The sequence below is a fragment of the Chlamydotis macqueenii genome, chromosome 3, assembly GCF_036417535.1.
Source record: "Chlamydotis macqueenii isolate bChlMac1 chromosome 3, bChlMac1.mat, whole genome shotgun sequence".
Classification (NCBI taxonomy): domain Eukaryota; kingdom Metazoa; phylum Chordata; class Aves; order Otidiformes; family Otididae; genus Chlamydotis; species Chlamydotis macqueenii.
Genome location: NC_141558.1, coordinates 112,070,612 through 112,084,682, shown reverse-complemented (window position 1 = coordinate 112,084,682; position 14,071 = coordinate 112,070,612). Strand labels below are relative to the sequence as shown.

Below are 14,071 nucleotides of genomic sequence, written 5' to 3'. Positions count from 1 at the left end.
CTGAAACAGGTTGCCCAGAGAGGTGGTGGATACCCCATCCCTGGAAACGTTCAAGGCCAGGCTGGATGAGGCTCTGAGCAACCTGATCCGGTTGGAGATGTCCCTGCTCCTTGCAGGGGGGTTGGACTAGATGGCCTTTGAAGGTTCCCTTCCAACCCTAACCATTCTATGATTTGAAAGAGCACAAAAATGTTAAGAGTGGCTTATCACACTACATATGTAAACACATTTGCCAGTGTAAAATGAATGTATGAATAGACATAACTTCTACCTATGTTACAAAATGTATATAAGGACTTGTCCAGCCATGACATCAGCCTCTACTTTTATTAGCCATGTTTAAAATGATGGCCTCGTCCAACCACAACTCTCCTTCCTTACCTGGACTCAGAAATCACAACATTTTTCAAGTAACTGGCCATTATTTTGTTTGAGGCAAATCCCTCACAAATGTTCTATTTTTGAAATCAGAAGTTTGCAATTGCATCTAGAACTCATGCTGGGAAACCCTGAAATAAGTTCTGTGAGGGCTACTATTAGAACTATTTCCTACTGGAAAAAAAACAAGAACAATAATAGGTACATATATTTTTTTTTAAATCAACTTCATTTTAAAACAACTAGGCAGCAAATTGAAGGTATTATCTATAGTGTATAAAATGCACCTTCATCCTCTTACCAGATCAGTGAAATCTCACTTCCAATATTAACAGAAAGACTAGCACTGACTAAAATTTAAACATTAAAGCCTCCCAAGCAACTTGAAATACTTCATAGTTCTGTAATTTAACAGAATCACAATGGAGAAAAATGAAAGAAGCATTAAGATAGCTGAATCTCTTCTCACTTGCCACAAAAACTATTGAGTTAACAAATTTCTAGTTTTAAAGCATTTCTAACTTACATTTAAGAAAACATTTAAGGACACAGCAATGACAATTTTACAAATCAGGATGTAAACAAACAGATGCCTGAGCCAGGACTGAAGACCAGCAGTCATTAGATAGCATAATTTGCTCAGAAGCCCAAAACACCACTAAGTAAAGTCTTATTTCATGTCACCAGTCCATTTCCTGGTTTGGGAGCTAAAGTCCACAGTACTTTTCCTCACAAGTATATAAGCAAAGACTGAAAGTGAGAGTGAAAGACAGAGTTCTGTCAATAGCCTGCTCTGAAGTGGAGCTAATTACCCCGAACACAAGTCAGTCAAACACTGCTACGGAGCTTTAAACTCTATTACAGCTGGCACAGAAGACTGACAGGACCGACTCTGCCATCACACTGGTCTGCTCCAGTAGAGAGGCAAGATTTTCCACACAAGATGTGCTAAGAAAGCAAACTTTTGCCAGAAAGGTATTTTATCTCGAGCTAATCTAATAGCAAGACCTACCTAATATGAATTAAAAAAGAACACTTTACTGGGACATTCAGAGGCTGATCCACAGCACACAATGTGAACGAGCCATGTTACACTGAAAATGCATGCTCTGCCATGTTCAGCTAAGCCTTGCATTTGCAATTAGTCAGATACTTCAACTTACAAACCAGCAATGCTTAAGAAAAGATCAAGCACCAATTTATTTTTTTTTCTTTTAAAGATCACAGTCAAGGAGGTCAAGATTATGGATGATAAAGACAAGAACTGGATGATAAGAAGGGGAAGAGGTTGGAGACGCACCTAAGAGTATTTCTCAAGAATTTGTGTTCTGCTGAAGTGCAGCAAAGCAACAACTGTCTAAACTATGAAATTAAAGAAGAGTCTTCATACTTAGAAAATGTTTATGACTTTCTCCACATATATACACATCCAATTTCATAGCTTATATGGTCAATTCCAGTTCGACTGCAATACACAGTCCAGGTACAGATGTTTAGCAGCAGTTTCTACTAGAAATGGCATTACAAATTTCTCATTCCAAGCTTTGAAGCATCGAAGCAAAGGGTTTGCCTGCACAAGAGATCTGAAGTTGGGGGGGAAAAATAAAAAAAAAAAAACAAGTCAAAGAACAGTACTGAATAAATTAGTATCACTGCCAAAAGCTGACCAAACATCCATCTCGTCCAACTTTTTGTTTCTGGCAATGGACACACACCATAGATGAAAGGACTTGGAGGAAATAATGAAAAATCAAAATAATTACACGAATAGGAAAAATTCCTGTAAGAGTTCATGAGCATAAAAAGCCTCTGTTCATAAGGAACATATATGGATAAAAACATCTGCAGATCAGTGTTTCACAACTGATTGTATGAGAATCTTATTAGAACAATTTCATTTTTTCCTTAAATACATTGCAAGCACCTCACCTACCTTAAAAATCCTTTCCACAAGCTGAAATTTTAAAAGCTTATACACTTAAAAATTCATATTTCAGTAACATCTTTGTCTTCATAAAATAGCTTTTAAAAATAAATTATTATTATAAAGGATGAATGCATTACAGCATAAGCCTTAAATTTGCATAGTTTTTTCTATTCTTCCTTCAATACACAGTCCCGATTTCTGCTGACTCTCTCTGGGCTGAACGTACCTAAAAATTACATAAGTTTTCTGGGTTTGGGGGTTTGTTTAATTTGATTTCGATTTTAAAAATGAAAACAGCATAAATGTGTGTGTAACAGAAGATTTCAATAATATACTATTCATTTTTTGTTCAGACTTCCTCCCCAAATGTGCATATACAACAGTCCTCATCTACGATGGATGTACCCCTTTTGATAAGGCTGCTTTTTTTGTCAGTATTTAGTAACAGCCTGACTGACTTAAAATTTCACATAGCTATCACTGAAGAACAGAGTACTGAATTAAATTTCCAGAACCTGAACAAAATATTTTTTTCCTCCTTCTCTGAAAGCTCCTTACAGACAACCTAGTGCCCGCACAAACACCCTGAAGGTGTACTGGAAGCAAGGCACAGGGTAGTTCAGACATAGTGAAGGTTTATGAGCTGGAAGGACTGATGGTGGCAGTAGCAGTCAGAATTTTACAAGACTCAAGCTCAGGAGACCAGGATAGAGATGAAAACACTAGGAAATCCAAAGGAGGTCCAAGTCCACAATAGTGTAAACAGGGTGATAACATCACTGAGCAAAATAAGGAGGATCAAGCTTTGTTTACATCATTTGAGGCAGAGTTTGCCTGTGACTCATCACAGCGGTCTGAGCTCTAACCTCAAACTCAAGTTAGCCTTTTGTTTGTGCTTCGCTCACCAGCTGACATGAGGCTCTACGCTTCCTATGCTTTTCAGCAGAATCAAAAAGTATCCTATCAGCTTGGCACTAATGCCTGAGCGTACAAACTTACTAATTGGCTAGTAATAAAACCTGTTAAATGTTTTTCTTTAAAAGGCTTTGCTGGTAGCCCTGTAGAAATATCAAATTATTCACTGTTTTAAAGCACACAGTTGTTTATTTCGTAATCCATTTTGAATTTCATTCAACTTGTAAGTAACACAAACAAGGTGGGGTTTTGTAAGCAGTTCAGCATTAAGGATTTTTTGTTAAAGAACCATCAGTATTTTCAAAAGCTTCCTCTTCCATCCAAGTATTAAAATTCTAGAGCCAACAATAGCCACCCTCGTATCATGAATTCAGCCGGATGCTCTCCAATATGTTGATTCGTATTCCTGCATATCCCACTCCTTTTCCCCAGCACAGATCAGCAGAGAATGATCCATGATGTTTTAAAACAATTGTTTGTTTCAAGCTTTTACTCATATAACTGATGCTCAGATAGTATTGTAAAAAGCATTCAAGTGGCAACTCAAAAAGCTTCATTAAAAGCAAATTTATGGAGTGCAGCGTGCTCTACATTGAAAAGAGTAATTTCTTAATTGTTTTAATTATATTTTTCCTTGTCAACATAAAGGTGCATGGCTAAATTGCTATTAATATCAAAGTCAGAAGTAAAGAATGTCTTGAAAGTACAGATCTGAGTGATATTTAACAGGATAATTGCTTATGTATTCAGACACACTGTACATCCACTGTGGGCATCTGAGAAGTGTACAAACCTTAGAAAAATTGTTCATTTCTCAGCAAAGAGTTGCTGAGCACTTCGCAACTTGTTGACCTAAATGTTGAAATCTGTATTTAAAAGGTTGGCTTTTCAAATACTCTTAAAATACTGGCTCAAAATTATAACTAACGAACACCAGACCAGACTGTGGTCACAGAGAGCCTAGTTTCCACATATTTTTCAAATATGAGATCACTATAAACAAGAATATTGCTAAGGTATTTGAAAAAAAAAAGGGTTTTTTATGTAAATAAAATGTTCTGAAATGTATTTTAAATGTTTAAAGGTTAAAAAAGTTCTCCCCCCCGTAAGAATGGATAGCCAAGATCTCAAAATAAAACAGTCCTTCAGCAAAAGCTCTCACCTCTATCTACAGTCTTGTCTGATTCACGAATATAATGTTTCAGAGTAGCAACCAAGACAGCCATTTCAGTCTTGGAGATCAGATTTCAAAAAGATGACGCCCTTGAGAACACATTCAACCACTTGTCTTGTATATGCTTACACGCAGCTGGCCTAATCCTTTTCATGACTTCAGATGTGTCAATTACAATTTCCTAAGTTAGAAAAGGGATACTAGTCTCCTTATCCTAAAAACAAAACACACTATAAAATATTGTTTACATTATAAAATACTATACTATAAACGATTTTCTACTATAAAATACTGTACTATAAGATATTGTTTACTATACTATAAAATACTTTTCTTAACAGCTTTCTGCTACAATGAAATCTTCTTATGGATGATTTGACATAGCTTGGCTGACATTTTCATCATTTAAAACAGCACTAGATTTTCAGAAATTTCTCAGACAGCACAGCTGAGAAAAGAAACATACTGTTTTAAGGAATCCAACACTAATTCGTCCACTGAAAAGAACTCATGTTCTAAAATGAAGGGTAAAAAGAATATTCTTGACTGTTTAATGGTGAGCATCCTTTGCATAGTATCTTGAATTTGCTTCCTATAACTGTCAACTTTAAAAGAAAATTCTTATAAAACAAGACACCAAAATAGTGACTGCAGTGCCAGGCAGAGGTTACGACCCAATGCCACCATGCAGCCAGCATAAATGCATTAGTGCAAACTGACAGTCCCCCAAAAGTCTAATGATTCAAAATCCTTATCAAATGGTCTTCAGAAACATTGTATGCTCTCACCCTGAGCACCTTTTCTCCTGTCAGCGACAGCCGACAGCCGCTTGGAAGCGGCGTGAACATTTAACATTTGAAGAACAAGATGCATACCTACTTAGTGGACTTACTCACAGACATGCTACTGTATGCATCCATGCTCCCCAAAAAACTTGCTCTTTCAAGGTATTCAAACATGCAGAATCTTTAAGCACAGTGCAGTCATTCCAGTCATTAGGCACAATCAAGCAAGGAGACATCTGCCCTAACTACATCTTCCCTAGTGTAAGTAGTTACGATGCCCAGAGAAGCAGTTTCTATTGTGAGAAGGGCCATCAAAGCAGAAAAAGCTTTAATCATGCCAAACCTCAGATTTACACAATGATATCCTCAAAATTCAGTTTAACCACAGAATATAATGCAGAAATCCTCTTTCTCTACAATAAAAGGGGGCAAACAAGCTCAGTAATAAACCTCTAGGCTGGCAGTAGCTACCAATGAATATAGCTTGTCCTAGTATCAAAAGTTAAGGATGGCAACACATTGCTTACAACTCTGGCAGAGATGTATCTAGTTAAAAAAAAAAAAGTCTTCAAGAGTTGGTTTGTCCCTAAGGAAACAATGACCAATGGAGCAAATAACCTAAGATCAATATATATGATCCAGAAAAAGACTACTGAAGTCTTCATCAGGTATTAAACTTCCACCCACAGATCCATATTTAACAAAATATACACCAAGAGCATAACACAGCAATGCAGTGGTGTGGATAAGATTCTCAAGTGTTTACAAACTGATGACTCAAATTATAATTCCTATGGACATGTCTATTAAGCACAGAGGATTTGCAAATTACTAGCTAAACCCCCACCTCTCTGTAAAATTTATTTAGAAAGAGATTCCTCCATGATTATTTGTTTTGTATTACAGTTTGACTTAAGAGAGCTGGAGTTCAGTTATGACTAGCACTGTGAAAGCAGCCTATTCCTTATCTTGAAGAATCTATTATCCTGTTTAAAAACAAAATCTGATTAACCAAAGAATGGGAATTTTATCAAGCAGTCCATACATACATACACAGGTCTAGACATGATTTAGTGCAGAAGAAAAACATTCAAGAAAAAAGCAGTTAAAAGTAAGTACGCTTAGCATAACACCACAGGGACACTTCACAAGACAACCCTTTCTTTGGTCAGCATTAGACAAGAAATACTTTGTTATTTTTACAGGGTAGACCAACCCCATGAGACGGGGCAACGAATTCTATGCTCACGTGGCCAAAAGCAAATAACAAGTGGCTTCTCACCTAAAATGCCTGGCTGCAAGCGCACATAGGTTAAAAAAAAAAAAAAAAAAAAAAAAAAAAAAGCACTTTTAGCCTCAAACTTCTCTTTCCTCTGAGCGGGCAAAGACAGCTTAAGCAATATATTTTGCTCCTAACACAGCATGTACTGCACCACAAGCTGTTCAACATCTCTGAGGAACTGTCACTGAGTCTGATGGAAAAGTCTCACCAATAGAACTACCAGTTGTAACGCTTCACTGTACAGACATCAAAACTATCATGCTTGTTTCATATGCTAAAAATTGAAAAAATCATCAATTTTTTTTAAAGATGGACTCACTTTTGATTTTACAATCTTAACAACAAAACCTGTAATATTTCACATTTTTACCTTTTAATTTTACTCTTTTGGTTAGTATATAAACTGCATAACTTTTCAAGCAGCAAATTCATACATGAAAATTGTACATCTTGATCTCCAAATAAGAATAACCTAACAATAGAATGTAGCAATTAAAAAACTTACAGTGCGAGCACATTTCCAAGGGGTAGCTTGCCTCATTTCCCTGAAATACAAAAAAAAAAAGAACAAAGTTGTAATTATTCCCAAGTTAGCTTAGAGGAACTATCTTCAGTTTCAGCACTGTAAAGATCTAAGGCAATACAAGTTACATAATTATTTAAAAAAAAAAAAATAATTTAAACCCAACTATGGACAGTGTTTTATTTGGATATGTCTATGTTACCAAAACATACAAGAAATATGAAACCATTGAGAGGTCTCCTCTGATGAGAATTCCCAAGAAAATATCAACAGTCCACATGATAAGAACTTCAATCCCATATTCTAAGCTCCAAAAACCAAAATCATTACTTTTATATTGTGCAAATGCTAATTTTCATATTAAAATTATATTTAATTTCAAAACTTCACATAAGTTGCTTTACCATTTTATTTTATACACAAAACCAGATGTTCTTACAAATTACCACGACAAATATTACTCAATTAGCATAAGAAAACTGTAGCACATTTTCTCCCCGAACCACCTGCCCGCTCCCCTGAAAGGATTCACACAAGAAGAATGATGCAAAAAAAGTGATTTACAGGTCCAGAAATTCAGATGTAACAGCTTTACATTTAAATATTTGTTATGTACTACATTAGTATGTTCCTGTTTTGTAGCTGAATGTAAAGTTAAACTAAGATTTTAAATCTTTGCTGCACTACAACACAGTCATTTCAAGAAAAATTAAAACTTTGAGCGTATAGTCACTTTGAACTTGCATATACCAAAATACGCGACTATGACAACACGAACACCAAAAGACACTAAAATTAGAAGTTGGTATTTCTTCCCCAAAGGTCTCACTTTTAGCCAGAGAAGATCACAATACACACATGCTTAGTACTTTTTTTTTGAATCAGTCAGCAAAGGAATTATCAGGTAACTGAAGACATTCATGACTAAACATTTTCAAAAAACTTAAGGGAGTGTTTTATACAAGAAAACAAAACATATTTAAGACAAGTCTAAGACACACTCTATTCAGCAGTGATTTGCTTATGGTGTGGAACGTAAGGGATTCCATAGCTGAGCACTTGCACAGAAACACTCCTCAAAATTATATTAAATTCGAATAGAAATACAGAGATTACTTGACAGACAAAAAAAAAAAAAAAAGGGAAGAACTACATCTAGCTTTGAAGCATGCAACTGCATTTCCTAATAAGGACAGAAAGGGGCAGAACAAACATCTCATGAATCTAAGCACGTCCAAGGGAGATGTGTTGTTTGGGGGAGGGGGCTTGCTTTTTTTTCTGCCTCCAGAAGACATTCATTGTGCTTATCCCCCAAAATCCACAAGCTCTCTTCCTTCTTTAAAAGAGTTAGTACACTTGCTTTGTAAGTAGAGCAGTGAAACATAGAGCCGTAACTTCTTCCCCAATGTCTACTTATAGTCAGACAAAGTAGCAGAACAGAAACATAGACAAGGACCCTAAAACCTGAAGAGCATGACAGAGATATTCTACAGGAGAAACTTATTCCATTTTGGCAGGGAAGCCAGGAGAAAAGCGCCATATGGAAAACCTTGGACGGAATTCAATCAAAGTCTTAGAAAAAAACAGCAAAGACCAAAACAGGTAGTAAAAGTCTAGTGTGTGTATATGAATGTAAAAGGGTAGGGGATATAAAATGGGGGAGAGCAGAATTTTGAAACAAGAAGAAACAGGAACCAGGGGATCCAGCTAGGCTGCTCAAGACACGAGGTCATGAAGAGGCAAGAAAAACACCAGACTGGAAGGCTGCAAATTAAAGGAGAAAGTTGAATTAAAACCAGTGCACTTATGCACATGCACATACAAATACACAATTATAACTACATTAAAAGACTGTTCTGGGCACTTACATCCTTGTTCAGGTTTTAAGTTAATTTCTAGTACAGACTACTGAAATCAATCTGCCTAAACAAGCACTAAATGCTTCTATAAATAGAGCAGGAAAAATTAAAAACCAGGAATAACTTTTTTCAGTTCACAAACTTCATAAGTGCAACCTTTATAAGGAGTCTTACTATGCATCTAGATGCACATATTAGGCATAATCAAGTTATCTCCAGGAAGTAGTCAAAAAAAAGTATTGTGAGAGCAAAGAAGGGAATAAACTTCAGCTTAGTTTTTCTGTGAAACAGTTACTGCTAAAAAGAAGCATCAGGAATACTTACCTATCCAGGACTGGAACTGGAATATCTATAAAAAGAAATCAGAAAAATCTAGTAAGTAACAAAGTAAAAATTACATTATTATTCAATATTTGCTACATAGTATTTAAATAACATATTTTAAAAAGTAGTTACCTGGTATTGATGTGCTGAGTGTTCATCTTCGCAGGAGAATCCAAAAGTCTATTAAGTTTTAAAAATATTTTAATCCTCTTTTTTTTTTTTGCGCAAATAAATGTTCAAGCTACTCATGCCAAGATCCCTGTTTGCACAGCTGTGACCTGGACAAACACAAAGGTGTTCCTCTGTACCAAAGACCTGATTCTCAGAAATGAAGATTAATGATTTGGTCTTGGGGGCAGGCATTTTTCATCATATTCTGAACAGCAGTACAAAAAGGCCACTTATTTGTCCCCAAATACAATCAGTCCATGTACATGCTGTATGAGATACAATATAAGCCCTGAAGCACAAGTGCTAAACAGGTTGAATATTTTCTTGCTGTTTAAGAACAGGTAGGTAGAGAGTAAGATGGAAGGTTTAGAGCTACATCCACATCAATGTCTTATGGAAAAAAACAAGGAGGGAAGCACAGCTATGAGAATTTAATAAATTATCAAAAGAGCCCTTTAAGAATAGGAAAAAAATGGGGTACACATTTTCATCTGTACAGTTTTAATACAAAGAATTATCAATGTTTAACACCAGAACTAGGTAGCATTCTAAAGAATGCTGGAAAATATTACTTTGACTGGATGCACTAACAGAAAATTTGAGTTACTGCAAAAGATCATCACACTTCTAAACCTTATTCAGCAAAATAACACTGCATTGACGTATATTTTTTTTATTTTAGAGTTTTAAGATAATGATACTAATTTATAAAGACAAAAGTAACTGTAAAAATCTGCCAACAGCATGTCATTTCATCTGATGCAGAGAAGTTGAATTATACAAATAAATGTTTAGAGTAACAAGGTTCTGATACAACTCTTAAGATTGCCAACTTAAAAACTCATAGTATTAGTATTTCCTGCCAGATACATATTTAGCATACCTCACACAAAGTGAGAGTATCCTCTCATATACACCATATTAGCACATTTAGAAACGAGTGACACATGGTTTGTTGAAGAAATGCAGCTTGTACAGCATCAACACTCCACAACAGATTTACTTGGCACCTACGCCTAGTACAGAACATGCTTTCCTCAGCAGCATCTGGGTATTGCTGCCATACTGCTGGAGTTCAACTCTCGTCTCTCGAATTGCGCAATTAGGACAAGCAGCTAGAACACTACAGATATTTTCAATAGCCTTATCCTTTTAGAATAGTCTTGAATTTTTTTTGAATGCTGTTAGATTCCTACAAAGTAATTCCTCGTTAAGCAGCAACAAAACCATGGCTTACAGACAGAACTAATTACAGATCAGGGAACAGTCCAGAGTCTACTAACAGAAGGCTGACCAAATTCTGATACTGCAGAAATATTAGTTTACTTGAGAGAAGTCAAAACATGTCACTGAAGTACTTTAGAAGTTCATATGACATGCAGTTTATTCTGTTAAGAATAAAAGTGTTCTTTGCAATTTTACTCTTTACTAGTTATTTTCCTTTTCTCCTTTCAGCAGGTGTGCCTATTAAGGATAACCTATTAATGGACTTTAGTCTTATTTCTTCTGTAGATTATAGATAAAAACATGCTTCTTGATTTCATTTTCTCTCGCAGTTACTTCAAATACTCATCACTCTCTCTTTTTAAGATCAGTTCTGTACGTGCTCCTCCAAGGTAGGATAGTTAAGGGCAATTATCTTGACAAGTTTGCTCTTAGTGAAAGACATGAAGAGCTGTGGATAGAAAATAAAAAAGGAAATTTGCAATTAGCAGAATTAGCAACAGAATCTAAATTCTTCGCTGAAGTTATTTATACAAAACAGCTTGTACACAGTAAGACACCAGACTGCGAAACAGATCTTCAGCATACATTAGTAGAACATACTTGCTAGATCTGTTTAATTGTATGTTAATTTTCTGCATGATGTGGGCCTTTTTGTAAATAGTTCAGAGATTTAAATTAGTGTCAGTCTTCCATTAGTTTTCTGCTTTTGTAAAAGCAGAAGGTGTGTTTAAATGCCAACAAGCCACAATGTCAGCTTAGGACTCATCTCAAATTTAGTCCTCAGAAGGTGGTGCATGAGGGACTACAAATAAACTCCTGGAACAGTTTAAAAGTTAGATTGTTTCAAGGCTTTTTAATTGTTTCCACAGTCAGACAATGAATTAATTCAAAAAGTAGCAAGAGTGGTCTCCTAAAATCTGTTTAGTACATGTACAACAAGTAGTTGTTTGAGATTCACTATGATTTCTGCAGCAATTACGAAGAAGCGTAATAAGTTGATCCTCGTTGTAAACGGCCTTGAACATGCAAACTGCCTTGATGCTGCAGCTGGCTGTTACACCTATGCACCAAAGCTTCCCTCAGTAGCAGAACATTACTGATGTTTCTGCATTTGCGTTTTTGATGCATGAGGTGTTGGTACACGCTATATGTTGCGCCTTCTGCATTTAGCACCTTCTACATTACTAATTATATTTGTCATGACAAGAAATAAACTACAGTGCAAATGAAACAGTTAACCAAGCCATGTCAGCTGGCAGACAGAACTAGGGATTATCAAGATAATCAACTTCAATTCCCAAGTTATACAAAAAGCTGTTGTCCATCATCCACTACTACAACAGGAAAAAGAATGAGAGTGTTAAGAAGAAAGATAGCAGAGCCTGGCAGTCAGCATTTTACGAAAGCGTACTCAAAAGACCCGTCTTCATCTTCCACAAACAGACTAAATGCTTCTGTATCTTTTCATTCTTCTCCATACCACCAAAATTAATGATTAATGAAAGTTACCTGTTGCAGAGAATTCTTTCTCCTCCTCATCTTCCTTCAAGTTCATTTTCCACACGTTGCCATTTTCACAAAGCTTTAACAACGAAGAACTGCCAGCTTGGTGAAGAGAAGTTTGTTTTGTTGTTGTTGGGGGTTTTTTTTGTTTGTTTGGTTGGTTTTTTTTAATGGTCCTTGTTTAACAAGTTACTAGAGCTTTGACTATCCTATAGGTTGCCACTGTATTCTTCATCAACAACCACTGGCCAAACTGGCAAACTAAAAAGGATGGTGTTAGATATCCAGGCTGTAAAAACTTTTGCATGAATAGAACATGCTAGATACATCCATAGTGGTTTTAAAAAATGAATTTCCAACAAAGCCAAGAGGCTTTAAGCCACTTGAGTATTTGACTTTATGAATTAACTGATGGTGAGAAAAATATGCAAGATCTTGCCTCCTGTAATTTGTACATTTCATACGCAGCTTACCAGAGCAATTAAAGCCTACGAGAAGTTTACCAGAGCCTGAAGCTTCTGTAGACACCACAACCAATACGGCTTAAAACAAGACAAACAGGAATATGGTTTGACTGGAAAAAAAAGCAGCAACAAAACCACCTTCATCTACCCCATTGAGAAACAGTGTGAATATACTTTGTCTTTTTTTGTTAAATCTGGTTAGAGAAAATAAAACATCCTCAAACTACTCAATACAGAGAAGTTGTGTCTTAGCCTGAGAGGAGCCTGTGAGTCAAGAAAAACACGTTGCTGATAATCTTCCAGTATATTTAACAGGAATATCTGTTTGTACACTACAAAAGGAAACTTGCAAAGGAGATGCATAGGTAAGACTGATGGGGCATCTGGCATTTGTGTTTGACTCAGAGTAATTAAGACACCTTTTAGGCTTTTCATTTCAGGCACTAAATGAAATCTACTTAAAATTGGGATATCACAACACAGTTACCTGACAATAAGACTGGACTTCATTTAAGAGCTGACAGTAGCACAGACTAATTGCCAAAACTTATAAATTAACATTTAAAACAACTTGGTTACTTTTACATGATTTCATGCAAAGCAACTACTGAGTACTTGCTTTGCAGAAAAGTATTCCAGGCTCAAAGAGTGCAACTCCCCAAATACTAGCTCCTTTGAATTAGCAGCTCTCTAGCACAAGACTTCTACTCCAGTATTAAGAGACCAAATCTACCTCTGAGGTTCTTATGATCATATTAATGTTGGGTCAGACATTGTGATGCAGAAGAATTCAGCAAAGCCAAGAAGTTAGAGGGAATTAATTAGAAGATGTGTAAGTTCAAGCAATTTAAGAGCAGTGACAGTTTCACCGTTGACCCCACATTCTCAACTTACTTTCTAAGATCGTGACCCACAGAAGGAATTAAAGAAACATCTGACATTCACCTCATGTTCAGTAAGTTCCAAAATTATACGACAACAGTTTTAAGATGCAACACTTCCAAGCTGAATCCAACCAAGACAATAATTTATTGAACCTTTGCAATTACACAATTTTCGCAACCTCAGCTCTGCTTATGCCCCACTCATTTTCGTAACCAAAACTGTGGAAGAGTCCCAGCACATATTTCATAGCCATCACCTTCTCTGTCCAGAAGTCCAATATAGTACCTGAAAGCTGGAAACCATCTCATTTCCCTTCTGTTATTTGGACAGTCAAATCCGGGCACCTTGTTACCCTTTGGTGTGAACATGCAGTTGTCCACGTGTGCAACAGAAGGAATTAAACAGGTTACAAACAAGCAAGGAATTCTTAGAAGGTATGCAGAATAGCAAGGGATTACGGGGTGGGGGGCGGGGTGGAAAGGGGGAAGAAAAGGCAAGGAAAAAAGCATAGAAGCAGCATAACGACACCAGGTAAGCAGCACAGACCACAAGTGTGACAGTAGAGGACTCAGACATTCAGTTGTTACTTAAGAATTTTGCTCTCCTGCTCTTGAGTAAAACTTCCCATTAAAATTAGTAGTTTTTATGATTAAG

The 14,071-nt window shown here is 36.2% G+C and overlaps 1 protein-coding gene across 4 annotated transcripts in view; it reads right to left on the bottom strand.

Moving 5' to 3' along the window:
* Positions 1 to 14,071, bottom strand: part of PPP3R1 (protein phosphatase 3 regulatory subunit B, alpha) — a 43,353-nt gene that overhangs the window by 10,054 nt on the left and 19,228 nt on the right. Inside the window, exons 2-5 of one of the 4 annotated variants that reach the window (XM_086746029.1) lie at positions 12,075 to 12,170; positions 9,300 to 11,013; positions 9,168 to 9,192; positions 6,967 to 7,006 (exon numbers count right to left, since the gene is read on the bottom strand). In XM_086746029.1, the coding sequence (XP_086602155.1) occupies positions 6,967 to 6,979 (13 nt within the window). In that variant the 5' untranslated portion in view covers positions 6,980 to 7,006; positions 9,168 to 9,192; positions 9,300 to 11,013; positions 12,075 to 12,170. The remainder of the gene's footprint in view (positions 1 to 6,966; positions 7,007 to 9,167; positions 9,193 to 9,299; positions 11,014 to 12,074; positions 12,171 to 14,071) is intronic. The other 3 variants (XM_086746030.1, XM_086746031.1, XM_086746027.1) reach the window with 3 other exon arrangements.